This window comes from Cimex lectularius, unplaced genomic scaffold, assembly GCF_000648675.2.
Source record: "Cimex lectularius strain Harlan isolate CLEC.00 unplaced genomic scaffold, Clec_2.1 scaffold63, whole genome shotgun sequence".
In the NCBI taxonomy this organism is placed as follows: Eukaryota; Metazoa; Arthropoda; class Insecta; order Hemiptera; family Cimicidae; genus Cimex; species Cimex lectularius.
The window spans coordinates 1,641,236-1,659,929 of record NW_019392694.1 but is presented as its reverse complement, the minus strand read 5'-3'; the positions used below and the strand labels follow the sequence as shown (position 1 = coordinate 1,659,929).

General features: G+C 33.0%; 3 protein-coding genes across 3 annotated transcripts; 2 read left to right on the top strand and 1 right to left on the bottom strand.

Annotated features, from left to right (window-relative positions):
• Positions 1-12,065: 12,065 nt before the first annotated feature.
• LOC106674170 (PHD finger-like domain-containing protein 5A) lies at positions 12,066-13,695 on the top strand. The gene is made up of 3 exons (XM_014406740.2): positions 12,066-12,221; positions 12,284-12,474; positions 13,393-13,695. The coding sequence occupies exons 1-3, from the start codon at positions 12,170-12,172 to the stop codon at positions 13,480-13,482; spliced, it is 333 nt and encodes a 110-aa protein (XP_014262226.1). The 5' UTR covers positions 12,066-12,169; the 3' UTR covers positions 13,483-13,695.
• On the bottom strand, positions 13,526-16,870 carry LOC106674168 (spermatogenesis-associated protein 22-like). The gene is made up of 6 exons (XM_014406738.2): positions 16,798-16,870; positions 14,716-14,752; positions 14,401-14,650; positions 14,123-14,228; positions 13,908-14,043; positions 13,526-13,831 (listed from the first exon to the last, which is right to left on the bottom strand). The coding sequence occupies exons 2-6, from the start codon at positions 14,745-14,747 to the stop codon at positions 13,693-13,695; spliced, it is 663 nt and encodes a 220-aa protein (XP_014262224.1). The 5' UTR covers positions 14,748-14,752; positions 16,798-16,870; the 3' UTR covers positions 13,526-13,692.
• Positions 16,871-17,039: 169 nt separating this feature from the next.
• On the top strand, positions 17,040-18,445 carry LOC106674021 (40S ribosomal protein S21). Its single transcript, XM_014406450.1, has 5 exons — positions 17,040-17,150; positions 17,226-17,281; positions 17,370-17,505; positions 18,220-18,275; positions 18,359-18,445. The coding sequence occupies exons 2-5, from the start codon at positions 17,232-17,234 to the stop codon at positions 18,363-18,365; spliced, it is 249 nt and encodes an 82-aa protein (XP_014261936.1). The 5' UTR covers positions 17,040-17,150; positions 17,226-17,231; the 3' UTR covers positions 18,366-18,445.
• Positions 18,446-18,694: the final 249 nt, after the last annotated feature.

Here is an 18,694-nt window from a genome sequence, read left to right as displayed (position 1 = left end):
TGTATCCAATTTATTAATTAATTTTGAATAATTATTTAACACGCTTATCAGAGAGAGATATTAGCGTTATTCTTCTCTTTACATTCAACCAGTGTAAAAACTGAAAATGCTGAGGAAAACGCAAAAGGAGAATATACCCGAGAAGTGAGTTAAGTAGGGAGATCACGAAGCAGCAATACCGTTCATATTTAACAATACCAAGTAGCATACCGGTCTGCTACTTAGACGTGTTGTTCCTATTTTACATTCACTTTAAACTTTACATCTTTTTGCTATTATTTATTGACCTAAATTAAAATTTCAGTCAAACTACTAAATAATTTTTATAATGACACTTCAAGGTTAAAAGTTATTTTAATTTCTTTTAATGAATAGTGTTCGATGTATTTTTGTCATTGGATATTTGATTATTAAACTCTGTCAAAATAATTTTCAGATTTTTTTTAGCCAAGCGTTCAATACCTTTGCAGTATTTCTAGGTTCCTCAATCTAAACTTAATTAACAAATATGTATTTTCAAAAATTATTTTCAAGCAGAAATGACATGATAATTTTTTAAAGTACATTGAATACAACTTTCAATCACAATGTTTCGTGTCTTTAAAGATAATTTTTAACTATTCAAAATCCCTGAATCCCCACCCAGAGTGCCCTCTCAACACGACACGCAAGAATGGCACAATTACACAGAAAACAAACACTTTGAGCCCTGAAGATGATCTCAATAAAGAAAACGTTGGCACGATAAAGAAAATGTTTTTCTGAAACCTACATCACACCAGGCCGCATCTTACGATTTCTGAATAATCGTCGACTAACGGTCACTATCGCCTCACATAATTTTTAACTATAACGTAATTTGATAGAAATGATGGAAAATCTGCAATTAAAACATATTCAACAATTTCAGAAGACCTACTTATCATACTTTAAAAAAACTTTTTCATTGCTTAGTAGCAACATTAATTTTAAGAAACTTTATAAAAATATAAAAGATTTTAATTAAACGTTTTAATGAGAAGTTACAATATTTCACTTTTTTTCTCAAAATGTAAACATTTTTTCCGAAATCCTCAAATTGAACAATCCAAGAAACTTCAATTAATTAAAACCAATCCCGTCAAAGTGACGAACTCCAAACTTTCCGAGCAATGAATATTCAAAATTCAAAAGTTTTTGGGTTACAATTCCTCCCCTACGGTTGCCTCATTTTGTTGCCTACTTTCTTATTAATATTAATACAAAACTTCCCTTTCTATATTATGGTCAGGCTTGTTAACGTATTTTGATAGGATTGATAGAATCAATTTCAAGAAACGAATAACCGAGGTATCTTAATTAATCGCCAAGATTTGGAAAAAGAAAAGAAGGGTCTCTAAATAAAAGGTCGATTAGAATAGTTCATGCAAAAATATCATTGCTAAAAGCTTGCTCTACTTCTTAGACGCAGTGAAAAAAGATAATAACGCCTTCCACCCCGTACATGTAAATTTCGAGAAAGGGCAGAGAACTTTAATAAAATTATTCTTGACTGACTTTATTCCTTTTTCTCCTTCGTAACGCGCATAGAGAAGATAAAAAATATATGGAAAAACAAGAAGGGACGAAGAGACAGACAAATGGGGAGAGAAAGAGAGAGACACTTTTTTGTTTTCAATAATTTACGATTAAAACAATAAATAGAAAGAAACAAAGTACATAAACTTGGATAAAATCCGTCTGGGGTAAGATATATTTCAATTGTAAAAAATATATAATTAAATTTAAAAATAATCAAAAATAAAAATTAATGTTATACGGCTAAAAAGCAGAAATCAATGAAATACATTAACAACTAAAATGAGAATTTGGATGAGGGACTAAATAGTGAAGACTAAAGATTAGTGACACTAAAAGAAACAAATCTTAAAAATTGAATTTCTGAACTAATTCGTATCTGTAAATGATGTGGGCGAATTAATTCTCTTTTGTTGTTTGTACCATTCAAATAATTAATTAAATAATATGTTTACATGTAAAAACAGCCCAAGGAGTCGATGAATTGTTCCCATGATTGAACACTCAGACTAAAATGCTCGGCTAAATTACATATTTGATTATTTACTGTTCTCTCCTAGAGCAACGTCAATATTTTTCACCTTAAAATCAAAGTAAGCAATGTAAAAAACTGTAAAAAAACATCTAATACTCAGCGAATAGATATGAAATATTCACTGAATACCAGAAGAGTAGAAATAGAAACGTTTTCTAAAATATTGTCCATTGTTTGCGATAAGGAAGAAAACTCTTAGGGTGTAATTAATTTCTTGTATAGTACCATGTAGTAATTTAAACTTTAATGAGATAAAGATGCAATGTAGATAAGATAACGATGTGCTCTGTTGTCGAGTGAACAATAGTAGGGATGACGTTTGTATAAACGCCCCTATTTTCCCTCCCGTTATATTATGTCTCTTTCTTACATACTGCTTTGGATTTAAGAAGGAAGCGAAAGTTATCCGTCAGGATCAAGTTAAAAGGATGCTCCCTGAATGGGTAAACGGGTCCGCTTGATTTGTAAGGATTACTATCTTTACGTATATTTTTCCCAGCCTCTGAAATATTTATACATTCACGAATATTAAAGGTAAGAATAAAAGTAAAATTATGCCCCTGGATTTTCCATGTTAATAAACCTTGAAACATGTTAAATGCGAGTGCTTATTTATTAAACACTGTGTTCGACAAAAACCTATAATTGAGTTTTAGACACCGACGGTATGGACTTAAAATTGGATTGTCCGTCCCTATTCAATTATCACATCGCCCTATGTCAATCTCCTTACCCTTGGACGAATTACCAAACTTCCACCAAACATGATTGACTAGCATCGATTACTCCGAAATGGAAAGCCCCCCCCCCCCTGTTATCTGTACCAGCAGGAAGTTTACTCACTTTTATTTATACCCAAAGTTATATACAGATAAATTGAAGAAAGAACATATTATTGGGATATTAAAGTTGAATATTCTTCTGTATGAATATTAATATANTAATGTTTTTAATGTTTACAGTATTAAAGTTTTTATATGTAACAATTTTATCAACACATGTGTTTATACCTATTCCAAAGTATATGTTAATGCTATTTGATAAATTGTTAAAATAGTAAAAATATAAATTGATTTTCCGACTTACAGTGAAGCAAGGTATACCATGTCCTTTTCCTTTTCTTTCCTTGGACGTTCCAGTACTTCCTTCTTCTTGTAGCCTGAAGTTCCGACAGCAATTTAACCGTTAAGACGGTGGTGTTCAATGTTCTCTTGAAGACCGTGCTGTCCTACCGACTGCGCCAATTAAGTCAACTTCGCTGGTTGATTCCTTTTTAAAAACTTTATTTGCGAAATACAGTTGACAAAGAATAATTAAGTTTACCAATTACAATGATGTGACTTCACTGGTTTCTAGGCAAGGAATATTCTTACATTTTAAATTATAAACAATTACGTTTCCCTGGTGGGAGAGAGTGCTGATTGCAATTCTGAGAATGCCACCTGCATCTTAGCATTGCAATCTGATAATATCCGATAACTTATATATATATAGAAGAAACAGAAGAATGTTCAACTTCAATATCCCAATAACCGTTGTGACGTCGTTTTCCACAGAGTAAAAAATAAACATCAAATAATCAAAAAACAGGCTGAACCTTAGTAAACTAGGTTTACCTTATTCTATTCGATCTCACATAAGATCATTCTTTCGTGATGATTGTTTGTTTTTCTATTTTAATTCCTTCGTTTAATAAGTTCGTGAATATTTTTTTATATTTACCAAGTGAAAACAACCCCACCATTTGCAAGATTTTGGTTAATCCTTAATCAAATATTCTTCCAGAAAAGAAAATTCAGCTCTTTCAATTTTGATTTTTTTTTAAATTCCACCTACATAGGAATCACTAAAGAAAAATACATAATATGAATACTTATTTTTCAGTTACGTAAAGAAGGCGCTTAACGTCTAACTTCCCTTTGGGCCTTTGCGTGTCACGGATGAAGGGTCAAACCATTTAACAATTTTGTTTTTCATATTATGTAATATAATTAATATTTTATTTAATATTAAAAAAACATTGGTACCGAGTTTCGAACCCGATAATCGCTAGTGTAGAAAATACGAGCCAGACGCCCTAACCCACCGCCAACGATTTTTTTCTCAATTTTTTCATCAGTTGTACAATTTAAGCATTAGTGCATTAGTAACACACTTAATTACTATAAAAGATTTTTAGTAGTAATTTAACAGACAAAATTTAACTGCAATTATGTGCAACAGTGCATAAAAACGGTTGACTTAAATAAAGCACACTGGACGAAGTTTTCTGTAAGTTACGTGTGTTGACAAATCGAGAGTCTTTTTAAAAAAACTTTATTAGTTAAACACAACTTACAATTTGAGAAGAACCTTTCCTGTTCACGGATATGATTAATCTCAAATTGTAAGTTGTGTTTAACTAATAAAGTTTTTTTAAAAAGACTCTCGATTAGTCAACACACGTAACTGGCGCAGTCGGTAGGTCATCGCAAAGGTTTTCAAGGGAATATTGGAAACCAGTCGTGTCAACGGTGAATTTGCTGCATTAGTTTGTGAGTAGGAAATTATTTCATTTTATAACAAATTTTATTGTTTTTAATTTTAAGCGTTTTGGGTATTGTTATAACTTAATTAAACATATAATTATAACTTGAATATAATTATATAATAACTTGTTGAAATGACCAATTTTGCCAAACTAAAATTCCTCTTGGATGCCATCCCTAACTTCGATGGCAATCCGAAAAGACTGACACAATTTATGTTAAAGATAGAAGAAGAACAAAACATTGTTTCTTCTCTAACACCTACAATCACAAACATATAAAAATCTCTGTTCTTCATACACATCAAAAACAAACAGATAAGGCGAACGAAGCCCTAAGGAACATACAATTTGCAAACTGGGATGAGTTGAAACAGTTTTTGATCAAAGAGTTTGGTGATAGGAAAGGACCGGCCAGCATTATCCTGAAGTTAATGCAGATGGAAATAAAAAAAAACTTTCGGATCATTAAATTTAATAAAACAAAAGTTTGACTTGTTTAGAGCAAAAACACTTATGGAAAAGGGATCAGATGAACAGAAAGCATACCTGATAGAATTTCAAGAAAAAATTATAGCTACAAATTTCGTCTGTTCATTAAAAGACCCCTTGCTTAATAATCTAGCGTCTAGAAACCCACAGACATAGAAAAACGATTTTCAATACTTGCGCGAAAACAACAAAAACTTTCCAAAAAATTCCAAACTAAACTTCCCCCAAAACAATTTTTTTAAACCACCAAATCAATACAAACAAAATCAAAACTTTTCCAAACAAAACATCTATATACCAACACCGATGAGTGTTTCCACAACACACTCGCGGTCCGCACCACGCATTTCAAAAAAATCACACTTGCACCAAATTACAACGAATGAGGAGAAAAATAGATACCCTAAATCAAACTCAAGTCCCCAAAATTATTACTCGCAAAATATAAATTCAAGCCTCGAAAATCAGTCAAACACACGGCATTTTTTAGGAGTAAATCCCGAAGGTAAAGGATTAACATAACGAATCTGTCCGATTCGAACAATCGGCTACCGAATTTCATTGATCCATTGGCAAAATCAAAAATCTTAATAGATACGGGTAGCACCAGATCGTTCATCAATCCTAAATTTGCTAAAGATCATTTTAATACTCCCTTAATAAAAAAGCCATTCGAAGTAAAAACGGTTCATGGAATTAGTAAAGGCAGCCATAGCATTAAACTTAATACGGAAATTTTTAAAGGAAAATTCTTGACATTAGAATTATTCTTATTCAATTTCCACAATAAATTCGACATGCTGTTCGGGTTAGATAGCTGAAAATATTAAACATTAAATTAGATTTTAATAAAGATGTAATAACAGTAGCGAATAAAAGTTATGGCGTACAGTACTACGAAACTGATAAAGAAAGACGAGCAGAGGAAGATTTAACATCTGTTGACTCGTCAAAGATAAATCCAACGCACCTCTTCACATCAGAGGCGCGCTCGGAAAGTATTATTAAAATAAAAGTTGATAATATTAGTGACGGCGAGCCGTTCTCCCTAGTCAATCTTTATTGGGAACAAATATTCCCGATTGCTTGATTAAGGTGAAAGATCATGAAGCGTTGTGCCCTATCGTCAACGAAAATCATGAACGAGTTGTCGTAGAAATAAAAAGATCATTCATTGTAGAAAACGTAAACGATTACGAGGTGGTGCCCTTCGAAAATTTGGAAGGAACACAGCCCGATAAAGAAATCAATTTCTACTTATCTGGTCTCGATACAAATGATAATACGGTTATTAGAACTGCCCATATGAATAATGAAGAAAAGAAGGCAATACTTCATTTAATAAAAAATACCCCGACATTTTTCATAGGGATGGTCAACCTTTAACTTTTACAAATAAAATAAAGCACATAATACGCACCAACACCAAAGACGAAATACCTACGTACACGAGATCCTAAAAGTTTCCGCAAATTTACAGACAAGAAGTTCAAAATCAAATTCAAGATATGATTGAACAGAAAATCATTCAGTCCACGTTTTCACCCTGGAACTCTCCCATATGGATAGTTCCTAAAAAAAACGACGCAACCGGAAAAGGAAATTTAGGCTCGTCATTGATTACAGGAAACTTAACGAGAAAACCATTGACGATAAGTTTCCAATACCCAACATTAGTGACTTACTGGACAAGTTGGGAAAATGCCAATATTTCATTGCAATCGAATTGGCCTCCGGTTTTCATAAAATAGAACTGGACGAATGCAGTGTCCCAAAAACCGCCTTTAGTACGGAGGATGGTCATTTTGAATTTCGAAGGCTTCCGTTTGGTTTAAAAAATGCGCCTCCGACCTTTCAAAGGGTCATGAACGATGTGCTAAGGGGGACCAAAAATGCTATGGTCTACCTAGATGACATCATAGTATTTAGCACTAGTTTGCAAGAACACCTGCATGACCTAGAATTAGTGTTTCAACGGCTAAGAGAGGCGAATTTAAAAATACAGCTGGATAAGACAGAGTTTCTGAAGAGAGAAGTCGCTTATCTTGGACATGTCGTAACAGCTGAGGGAGTGAAACCAAACGTCGAAAAAATCAAAGCTATCCAAAATTATCCCTTACCTAAAACTCTTAAAGAACTTAAGGGATTCCTAGGTTTACTCGGCTATTATAGAAAATGTATAAACAATTTTGCTGGTATCGTATCAGTCAGAATACTAATGGTTCAGATCTTCCGATCGCTTACGCATCTAGGTCTCTGAACGAATCGGAAACAAGGCTGTCCACTATCGAGAAAGAATTATTAGCTATAGTCTGGTCCACTAAGTATTTCCGGTCGTACCTTTTCGGGAGAAAATTCAAAATTTATTGCTATCACAAACCACTCCAGTGCATCTTTTCGCTAAAAGAACCCAATTAGAAACTATTAAGATGGCGTTTACGGTTAGAAGAATTCGATTATGAGATTGTCTATAAAAAGGGGAAGGAAAACATAGTAGCGGATGCTCTATCCCGCATAGAACTCCACAATAATGAAATCGACAAAACGGAGGCAGGTGATGAGGAATCGACAGACTTCTCAGGGAATTTTGTGAAACCCACCCTGAATGTTTTGAAGATGTACCAGTAGAAATGGCATCAAGTAATAGGAACGATTCGATCATAAACTTAGACGTTTTTGATGACGGTAAAGAAACGGTAGCAGTAAATGTAGACGATCAAGAAAACCGCGAATCGCCCGAAGACGAAACCGCTACAGTCCTATGAGGGAAATTCGATTGTTTCTATCCCAATTCAAGAAGGACCTGTAAATATGGGAAAAATCAAATAATAATATCCGAAGTAAATTTTAATCCGAAAAAAACAAGAATTACTAAATTATTCGAATCAAAACAGAGGATTACTATAGAAATTTCAAAAAATAACTTTGAGCACGACATTGTTGATTTTGTAAAAACATTCATAGTATCTAAAATTAAATTTTGAGAATGAAATTTATGAGAAATTTACGAATGTTGTAATGACCTATTTTAAACACTCAGAAATAAATTTTATTAGATGTACGGAAAAGCTTATTGACGTAGTTGAACCAGACGAAATTTTGGAAGTAATTGAAGATTAAAACATACTGGAAAGAGAAACCACAGAGGTGTTGACGAAACATATAATGGAATTCGACAAAGATATTACTGGCCGAATATGAAAAACGCTATACAATCCTTTATTAATCAATGTAAAATCTGCCTTGCTTAAAAATATGACCAAGTCCCACTTAACTTAGAGCTAAATATAACACCTACACCTAGCGCACCTTTTGAAACTTTACATTTAGACGCCATTATCCTTGAGAACACAAAGTGTTTAACTTTAATTGATGTATTTTCAAAATACGATCAAGCTTATCCACTAACATCAAGGCTTGAACAAGGCTTGAAAATAGCCGACAAATTGGTGCAATACATGACCCATCACCCAATTCCCACACAAATAACAGTGGACAATGGTCTAGAATTTAATAATACCGTGGTAAAAGATATTTTAAACCTTCATAAAATTTATTTGCATTTTACATCCACACAGCACCCAGAATCAAACGGCCCAATTGAAAGATTAATCATATCCGTGAACAGGAAAGGTTCTTCTCAAATTGTAATTTATGTTTAACTAATAAAGTTTTTTTTAAAAAGACTCTCGATTAGTCAACACACGTAACTTGTATGTACTTGATTCTAACTCACATTGTGTGCCAAGGATGAAGCAGCTGTTGTTAACCTAAAATTTTTAACGATTGTTGATTTTTTGGTCTCATTCCATTTACTACGTAAAAAAGTGAGCTTCTAGTCTTCAAAATTCCGGTTTTTATGTAAGGTCTTGGTTGATATGAAAAAGCTAGTGACATGAGCGAAAGTTTTTTCATCTCAATAAGACCTTAGATAAAATTGTATATAGTTAATTTAAATAATTAATACGGTCAATTATGACTACTAAATGCATATATGGATACCTGTTTTTATTGCAATTTATTTATATGTATTTATATAGCAAACATTAATTTTTTTAATCATCTTGTCACCTCACTTGAATAAAACTTTCTTGTAACGAAAGAGAAATAAGATGTATAGAATAAAACAATTAATTAGTTTAAATTACCAATTAGTCTAAAAAAACATAACAAGATTTTTTATTAAATAACATGCAAATAAATCAATTTACCTCACTCAAATAAACAAAGTTATACAAAAAGCGTGGATTTCTTATAAATATTTTATTTCAACGGTTATAGAAAGCAAGTCTCAAAGAACAACACGACAGGGTTTCCAAGTTCCGCAACTTAGCTTTCCTCCGATTTTAACGCCCCGGGCATGAGTCTTTCCGGAACAGGGTGAAACAGCTTGGCGAGAGGGTTAAGGGCTGCTTTGTATAGAAGAGACCCAAGGGAGAAATAAAACAGCTTCACCGCACTGCGGAAATTATCAAGTTCTAATTGTGGCTTTTCCTATTTGTACGTTCACGCGTGTTTTTCTTCTTGTCGATCCAAACAAATTAAAATGTGTAGAATTAAATCAAAAATCAGATCAGGCGGACGTTTACTTAAAACTTGAACCAAAGGGGAAACGAATAGAAATTTCATTTTTTTTTTTAATTATTATTTTAACTTAAAAACAAGTTTATCGACAAAATTGCACGTATTCGTGTTTATTTTTCAGCCTGCATTTACCTATTGTTATCTTGTTTTGTCGTTCTGAAATAGCGTTGGTGTTTTGTAGTATTACATAACTTGTACCGTTTATTTTTTATTTAGATCATTCCGTTTACATTTTTATGTTGGTCTTTTTTTATGTTATCAATATATGTTTTTGCGGTTGTTTAACTTATTTGGCGTTGAACTTGATGTGCCATTTATTTTACTTACAGATGCAAACAACTGAGTGGGAAATTGTAGATCTCTGTGCTGATATTGATAGTTGATGGTAATTAGGAAAGCCAAAGAGGTTGATACTGTTGAGTCAAATGAAAATTAATGGCGGTTTATCATGCTGGAGGTATCGTATCATAAATGTCATGAACAAACTAATTTTAAAATGAAACATCGATGAATGTTTTCATTACAATATGTAGTGATAAGCCTGATGATGTTAGTTTCTGAACCATCATTGGTGGACTAGTATAAACGCAAGGACATAGATGGCCTGGTGTTTCGCCTCGCCCTGCTTATAGTCCTGATTCTGTAACGATTCTGACAGACCTAAGCAGCGAAGATACGCAATCCAAAAATAATCAGAAACTACATGTATACTAAATATAAAATACATCGTTATTATTAACTTTGTACTTATCCAATGTATGCTAAAATCGCAGGAAGTGGGTTCGAATCCCGTGACACTAGCTCTTTCATCTCAACCTAACACAAGACCTTAGATAAAAAGTACAACTAATGTATACGTATATGTATGTATAGTATTTAATCAAGACAAATTCATGACGTGCTGGTCATAATTGTTCCCTTTACAAAATATAGATTAATACATTTTTTATTTAAAAATTCGTTTATTTGGATTAAATTTGGTATTTTGTTGTACATTGGCCGTAATGTGACTGAAATTAATATTAAGCATAGGTGCTCAGCATAAGAATATTCCCTGTTTTCAGCTATTATAAAAATATATTCCTTACAGAGTACTTAACCCTTTTTGAATTTTGTTTTGCTTAAAGAAATGTCATTTTTCTTTTTAAAAAAATATATAGGAATCGATATATAATATGTAGATATACTAGTAGTGTTTGAAAGTAAAGAACTTCTTATTTATTCTCAAGTGCTAAAATGCGCCTGAGAGCGATGTGCATGAACAAAATATATCTAACATCGAAAACAAGCAATTATACAAAATTGCAGGCGTTTATATCTTCCCAAAACAAAAACAGGTGTAATTAAAAGTTTCTACTCGCTCTCTATACAGAGCCAATACATTCAATGCATATCGATAGGGACATAGTAAGAGGTATTCCGATATAACCCTATACTACCAACTGAAGTAGGTTATTTATTAATCTTAGGGTGAACCTTTTCCCTCTTATATACATTATATTAATTAATATATTCACCTTTCAAAAAATTTTGTAAAAAATCTACTTAAGGCCTATATTTCTTACATAACAATTCTATTAAAAACCTGTGCTGCTCTGCTCAAAAACAATTTTATTAGGTATTCCGATACGCTTCCTATAAAGAGCCAATTCATTATACCGTTATGTCAAGAACAAAGCGAACGACCCTTCTCTACTTCACACACGCTCATATCTGTGACTGTTGTAAATAAGTAGGTAATCGAGTTAACCCGTAAATTAGTTATAGTTTGCCTGTAGTTCGTTAATTTTAAAGCCTCATAGAATCTAAGACAAATCTAGGGTTGTTCTCGTTCATTCATATGCTTTTGTCAACATCGGATTAGCAAGTTTGTCAAATTAAAAAATAATATATGCCAAAAAGTAGTTCTGAGTTCTTAAAAAATTAATAGATGTATTTTCACATATTCTGAGTTGTTCTCAAGCATCAGAAAAGATAAATTACATAGAAGCGTATTGTATTATTTTATAGAAATGTTGGCAAATTATTGAAAATTAAAGTTTCTAATAATAATTTGGCACTTTCATTCCCATTTTTCTATTTAAATTAAAGCGTTGAAATAATGTAAGCCATCTTAAATTTAAGATTTGTACTTGGAATGTGAAGACAGTAAAGTTGACCTTACTAAAAACTATAGTTTGGCCGTTTCCAATCATTTTGTGTTGGAAACAAGAACTATTTGGGGTAATTATTTTCCCTAAACACTGTTGATCATGAAAAGCCAAAACATTTTCCTAAACAATCGACACATTCACCAAGGCCCATACTTTCATGACGTAACGCTCTTATGAATGGGTATCGATTTTTCTTTTGACTCAACATAGCGTTTGCAAGTAGCATTCTGCAAAAACCGGAAAAAATAGAGAATAGAGTCATAGACGTTGTCCTGATTCCGGCTTCAGTAAGAAGTAAACAGTGCTACTTATTTACTAAATATGGCTAAACATCATCCAGATTTGATTTTCTGCAGAAAACAACCAGGAGTTGGTAATAACTTCATTCTAAACAACCGAATCTGCATTTTATTTATGTTCCTCCTATTTTCACAGCTATTGGAAGATTGTGCGAAAAATGCGATGGAAAATGTGTCATCTGCGATTCTTACGTTAGACCTTGTACTCTCGTACGAATATGCGACGAATGCAACTACGGCTCTTATCAAGGGAGGTGTGTCATCTGCGGAGGACCCGGCGTTTCGGACGCCTACTATTGCAAGGAATGCACTGTACAAGAAAAGGATGTAAGTATAGAACTAACTTGAGACTTTTCTTCCACCTTTATATAAAAACTTCAAACATACGAAAACTATTATCACTCTCTGACTCGCTGAGAGAACTTGTAGTCTAAGTGGTCAATAAATGCTATAATAGATCATAGACTAGGGATTAGACTTGTTAAGTCAACTGTAAGAAGCATACTTCAGTGTTATTATCGATCTGGGGTTAGACTTAGGTCTCAGCCCTCAGCGCATGCAGTTTTTAAACTAATCACAATCTCTCTCATTCTTAACATATTCTTTCTTATATACTATTCAATAAATTAAAACAACCAAATTTCAATATATTATATACCCAGTATATAAAAACTATTCATGTAACCAAATTGAGGGTCAATGGGATACTCAATTTTCAACCATCAGTTTTCTCCCACTCAATATTGTCGCTAGTAAATACACTATCTCATGATAAATTGAACAAAAAATTTATTACATATAAAAGATCCTAAAGGAAAATTCACTTTCTATGTGGAATTCCTTCAATTACGTACACAAGCTTTGTCCCTAAAAGTAACTGTCCCCATGTCAACCGTGTATGTCCTATTTTTATTTGGGTCACAAATGATTTATCTACTATTCATGATTCAGATTTTTCTTGGACCACCCATCAACTTTGCTCTTGAGACATTATGAGTCTTAGCCACCTCACCCTCCATTTGTTTTAACCTCCTAATCTACTAATCATCGCAGGTAGGTTAAATTTAAAAAAAATTATCCAATTCATGATAAGGGATTTCACAGAGAACCTGTCACAGATAGACATAGTTGTGTTCAGGGAGTCAGTGCAGATATAGATGGCAGAAATCTCTTCTATAGCTACAGACTTTCTCAGTTGTGCAAAAATTCTCAGAGAGTTATAAAATAATTTTGTTTTTGTTTTAGAGAGATGGCTGCCCAAAGATTGTCAACTTAGGAAGCTCAAAAACAGACTTGTTCTATGAACGGAAGAAATACGGTTTCAAAAAAAGATAGTTATGGTGTCATGTATACATATTATATATGTATGCATGATTTATTTTTTTAGTTTTATAAGTATCAACTTATTTTAAGTAAACATGGTAATGTAATATTTCTGACAAATTTATCTAAATTCTTCACAAGTTTTTGTAAGTCTTATGTTTTTCATTCAATGTAATTTTAAATGTACCTCTCTTCATTTCATATAATAAATTAGTTCATAAATTATTTTTTAGTGATTTCATTCAAAATTCTCTGGCTTACAAAAGTAAGCCTCGGCAAGGCTTCTTCTACTTCGTGTTGGTCAGTTATTTCTGCATCGAATATTTGCATTTTATTAGACCCTTTCATTTTACCAGTTACCCTTCACCAAAAAAAAATTCTTCACATCAATGCGGGCATGCATTAGTTTATATATTTTACTATTTTAAGAATCCTACCTTATGAACGAACCACAAGGGAAATCCGGAAGATCTCGATCAATGTTGTAAAAAACGCACTGCAGAACTTGCCCGGAGTCTCCCTTCAGGAAATATAGTTTCTGAACGCCCTTACTCATCACGTGTTCTAGAATACCTACAAAAATATCACTTTTTATATATTATGCTCATACTATTTATTTCTTATGGGTTTATTCTGGTACAAAATACCTTACCTACTATTTGATAGATAACGATGTAATCAAAGTCTTTCAACTGCCTGCACCAACGAATAGCATGGTCGACTTTTCCAATCAAGTACTTCAATTTAATTGGACTGGTCTACAAAAAAGGTCTAAATTAAAAAATTGGGAGATTTCTCCATCTTATCTGCGGGGAAAAACCTTTGGGTGTTACCAATCATATTTCTGTGTGGTACACAGACCAGAATTATTGGTAACAACCAAATTTCAAATTAAAAGAAGAACTTCTTTTAAAAAATTTGTCTTTGCACCTTTTTTTCAATAAATAATCTCCTGCTGTCATCACGAGGTGTTTCATTAATTATATTTTTTTGTTGCCCTTCAGTAATATCGTTGTTGGGGAAACTATTGACAGCGGGCTGGTTTGAAGGACCAGTTTTAGTATTTTGTTTGTACAAGGGTATGAACTTTGCTGAGGAGGTCGTTGGTCCAGTCGACTGTTGGAATTGCAAAAGGCTTTCATTTCGTGCTTTATTCTTATCTCTATTATGTGACTGTTCGCTACAAATCAAACCTCAGGTAGTAAATAGGTAACAATGAATATAGAAGTAAAACACTAATTATACCTGTTGTTTCTGGTTGTATAATTAAATTCCATTGTAACTGAAAAATACAAATATTTTTAAAGGATTATAAAATAATTGTTATATAGATTTTAGTTCGCCCTAGCAAGAGTGCGTCAGATTAGAAAAATTTATAGCCAAATTTTAAAATTAAAAGTAACTTGTTTATATGCTTATAAAACAAAAAAGAACAAACCAGTTTTGTTTGTTCTCTGTCAAGTTAAACAAAAAGTTTTTATAGTACATATTTTAAATCTAAATAGTAGAGGTAAAGGATCCAAATTACACTCTAGCAAAGTCCTTCGGTTTGGTTCCAACCTGAGGTCCATGCAATCCAACTCTGGGCACAGGAGTTGATAAAGAAGACATTGAAAGGTGAATATATCTACATACTTTCGGACAGACAGGAATATATGAGGCACCAAATGCATATGCTTTAACCCCAAATTAGTCTGGGAACAGCTAAATTGCCAAATACCCACTAAAACAAGATAGGTATAATAAAGGCAAAAACAACTCTGTCAAGAGAAACCATAGACATCGGTGAATATGAAGTACTAGCTCAGATAAGGTATAAGACAATTATGGCACCAAGGGAAGTGCTCAAAGAGGAATCGAGGAAAGTGCTTAGTTTAGTGGGAAAAACGCACTCTTCTTTTTGGTTTGTCTATCCTTGCTTGTTACATCAGCAGATGTTTTAGCTTCTCATCATCATCAGTGGTTAGTTTATCATCTTTAGATCATTCAAGAGAATGCTTTAGATACTGATAATGTGGTGACTAAATTATAGAAGAGTACTTAATGATGAACTAAAGAAATACATAACACTTTAGCTCCTGAATATTCTGAAAATCTTTATAAAAACGGATTATAAATTCGAGAAGTGAGCTTTAGCAGTTAAACTTAAAATGTGATTTTTAAACAACATGATTCTGAGGACTTCAGATTGGAGGGACTGAATTCATTGAATATTGGTAGGCTTAGTGGTGCACCACAGTTCTAGTCCGTATGTCCAAATCGATTTCAATAATGTTTGGTAGTATCAGTTTGTTTATTGTTGGCATGTTAGATTTCTGTCCTAGTAGTTTGTAGATAAGTCCGAAGTGTCTGTTCAGCTCCTGTATTTTTATTTGTATGTGTCCGTTCCAGGTTAAGCGGGTATGAAGAAAGAACCAAGGTAGCATACAGTTGGTTTTAGTGTTTTGCCTTTGAGGGTAAATGTTATATGGTTGCATTTGTTTTCATTGATTTTTATCCTCCAAAGTTTGCTCCATTCGGCTATTCATTGGACGTGTAATTGCAGCTTCTCCGAGGCGATTGCTTGATCGGAATCAGAAGAAAGCACGACTGTGTCGTTTGCAAAGGATGCAAGAAGGGTAGAGTTGGGAGGTATGATGAGTAGAGGAGTGGTTCAAGCACACTGCCCTGTTGCACTCCCGCTACAATTGCTATCTTTTTTTAAGAAAGGATTGAACACCGCACTCACTCCATCTTTAATAATTTCTAGTAATCAAAATAGTACGTCCACTGGCGGACTTGAAAGAATTGTCCTGTGTGCTAGGAGCGAAGGATTATGTATAAAATGTTTGGAAGTATATGCTTTAGTTTGTATAGATATTTAGTCTACAACGCAAAGCACCTGCTGGGTTGTAGAATGTTGAGGGCAAAAACCAAATTGGTGGTCTAAGAGAAGGTTGAAAAAATTAAGTGTATGGATTAATCGTTAGAAGACGATCATCTCAAATATTTTGAGAAGACAGGGAGCAGGCTGATTGGACGGTAGAAAATGGTTTTGCCTGGCTTAGGAAAAATAATGATGTTTGAGTATTTCCAGATTAAAGGGAAGTGTGCAGTGCAGAGTATACTATTGGATAGAAGATTATGGCTTTTTAGGGATTCACATAGGATTCCGAGCGTGATAAGTATTAAAATTAAGTATGGCATAACGCACGTAAGAAAATTGGTCTTTTTTAGTTTATTTTATGTCCGACTTTTTAAAACTTACAAAACACTTTTAAACTTTGTAGGAACTTTGTTATTTACTTATTTATATTTAATGTAAATTATTATAATGTGATATTTTACCGAATAAGTTCGTCGTCGACGAATCCGTTAAGAGGATGAATTACAAATGGCGTTCGTAGCGCCCAAATTACAAAACCAGGGCCTTTTAAATCAATTCATTTGTACATTTATCAATTTCTTTTGAACAAATAAATTGTACATTTTTTCAATTTACATAAATTATTAAGTACAAATTAAATAGTAATTATTAAAGGATAACATAATATTTTGTTGTTTTTTAAATTATAATTAAGAAAAACATTGAAGAGGTTTCAATTCCTTTTTACGTCAACACGGCTATACTGCTATAGTGCTTAACTGCTTACTGCTTTACTCGACCAGTTTAGTTTGTTCTCTGTCAAGTTCGACAATAAGTAAGTTGTTATTTTTTATAGTACATTAAATCTTAAGTTCGTTTTATATTAAAACAATCTACTGTTTTTGTCTAGTTCAAAATGCAGAACGACGCCGGTACAAGTGAAGACCTGTACATCCCGAGGAAATGGTAGGCCTAACCTGTATTTCTTGTAATGACGAAGACCACGTGTTTTTGAAATTTATTTTTCAAAATGTGTTGTTTTTGTGTGTTTCAGCTCGTCAAGCAACAGGATAATACACGCTAAGGATCATGCTTCTATTCAGCTGACCATCCCCGACGTCGATCCGACGACAGGAGTCATCACGGATACCTGTAAAATGTATGCCATCTGCGGCAGCATTAGAAGGATGGTATGCTAATTTTTTCTTTCATTTTTTTAAATCTTAAACACTATTATGATTAGTAATAGCGCACCAAGCGTTCAACTTCGGTTATGTCGAAGTATTACCCCCAAAACCTATTCATGCATAATGGTTGAGGGGAAATACTGGTATGCTTTCCAACAGTGTATTGATGAGATCGGAAGTGTTTTCTTAGATAAACTTTAATATTCTAAACACGTTATTAACAAAAAATGGTACAATGTGGGAAAAAAACAGAAAAAACGACACTTCATTCATTTGTATTTGGAATTAAGGAATTATCACGATCAATAAAAGTTCTAAAAAAAACTTAAATCTTGACACATAGTTGGACGCATAAGTATGTATGTATAGTATTCCATCAGTCCTGCTATGTGACTGATTGAATACTATACATCCATTACCCAAAAAACGCTTTCGAAACCACCAGGCAATATGCACCACGTCTGTCATGGGCCATTCTCAACATAGAACCAACCCACCGATTCCACTTTCCTCTCGGTAAACGCACTGTCGTGGTTATCAAATGGTTCTTTTTTTTTCTTTTAATTTTTAATTGCTGATTAATGGGGAGTGACTTCCAAAGTAAACACGTTTAAGAGACCAATCACACTAAGGATTTTTTTCTCCTATGGATAGTGGTCAGGAATTGACTGCTAGCCTAGCAAGAAGATGCTTATGATTATTTTTGTTCTGTTATAGGGAGAATCCGATGATTGCATCAAAAGGTTAGCTGAAGCTGATAAAATCTTACCGAAGTATGTCATTATATTTTAATATCCACATTTTAACAATTTCATCAAAATGGTACAAATTAATCTTTCTTTCTTTTCTATTTCAGGTTTTAATAATCTTGACGTTTTTATTTCTATTAAAATGTAAAAAACAAAAACACTTCCAAAAAAATAAATTTTTTTTTTGGTAACAATTCTGTTTCTTTTTTCCTTTTTTCCCGTGGTTTTCCTCAATTTTGATTGATGGAATGACTTAAAACGCAAATTACGAGGTTGGGTTTCACAGTCTGAATTAATTTTGCTATAACCCTATTTAAATTTTAGCATAAGAAGTTTGCATACAGCTTTTTAACACAGCCGAATATTGGTTGGATGTCACAGAGAAAGGGTTATACCACTTTTTTCATATTTATTCAGATAACGTGAGATGCAGTGTGGTGTGA

What these genes read in the sequence shown, in the direction of transcription:
- LOC106674170 (XM_014406740.2), top strand. Translation starts at nt 12,170, where the DNA reads ATGGCTAAACATCATCCAGATTTGATTTTCTGCAGAAAACAACCAGGA. An exon ending in CAGAAAACAACCAGGAGTTG is followed by an intron (nt 12,222 to 12,283) that starts GTAATAACTTCA and finishes CTATTTTCACAG; the next exon opens with CTATTGGAAGATTGTGCGAA. An exon ending in GCACTGTACAAGAAAAGGAT is followed by an intron (nt 12,475 to 13,392) that starts GTAAGTATAGAA and finishes TTTTTGTTTTAG; the next exon opens with AGAGATGGCTGCCCAAAGAT.
- LOC106674168 (XM_014406738.2), bottom strand. Translation starts at nt 14,747, where the DNA reads ATGGAATTTAATTATACAACCAGAAACAACAG. An exon ending in TATACAACCAGAAACAACAG is followed by an intron (nt 14,651 to 14,715) that starts GTATAATTAGTG and finishes TTTGATTTGTAG; the next exon opens with CGAACAGTCACATAATAGAG. An exon ending in CGTTATCTATCAAATAGTAG is followed by an intron (nt 14,044 to 14,122) that starts GTAAGGTATTTT and finishes ATATTTTTGTAG; the next exon opens with GTATTCTAGAACACGTGATG.
- LOC106674021 (XM_014406450.1), top strand. Translation starts at nt 17,232, where the DNA reads ATGCAGAACGACGCCGGTACAAGTGAAGACCTGTACATCCCGAGGAAA. An exon ending in CTGTACATCCCGAGGAAATG is followed by an intron (nt 17,282 to 17,369) that starts GTAGGCCTAACC and finishes TGTGTGTTTCAG; the next exon opens with CTCGTCAAGCAACAGGATAA. An exon ending in GCGGCAGCATTAGAAGGATG is followed by an intron (nt 17,506 to 18,219) that starts GTATGCTAATTT and finishes GTTCTGTTATAG; the next exon opens with GGAGAATCCGATGATTGCAT.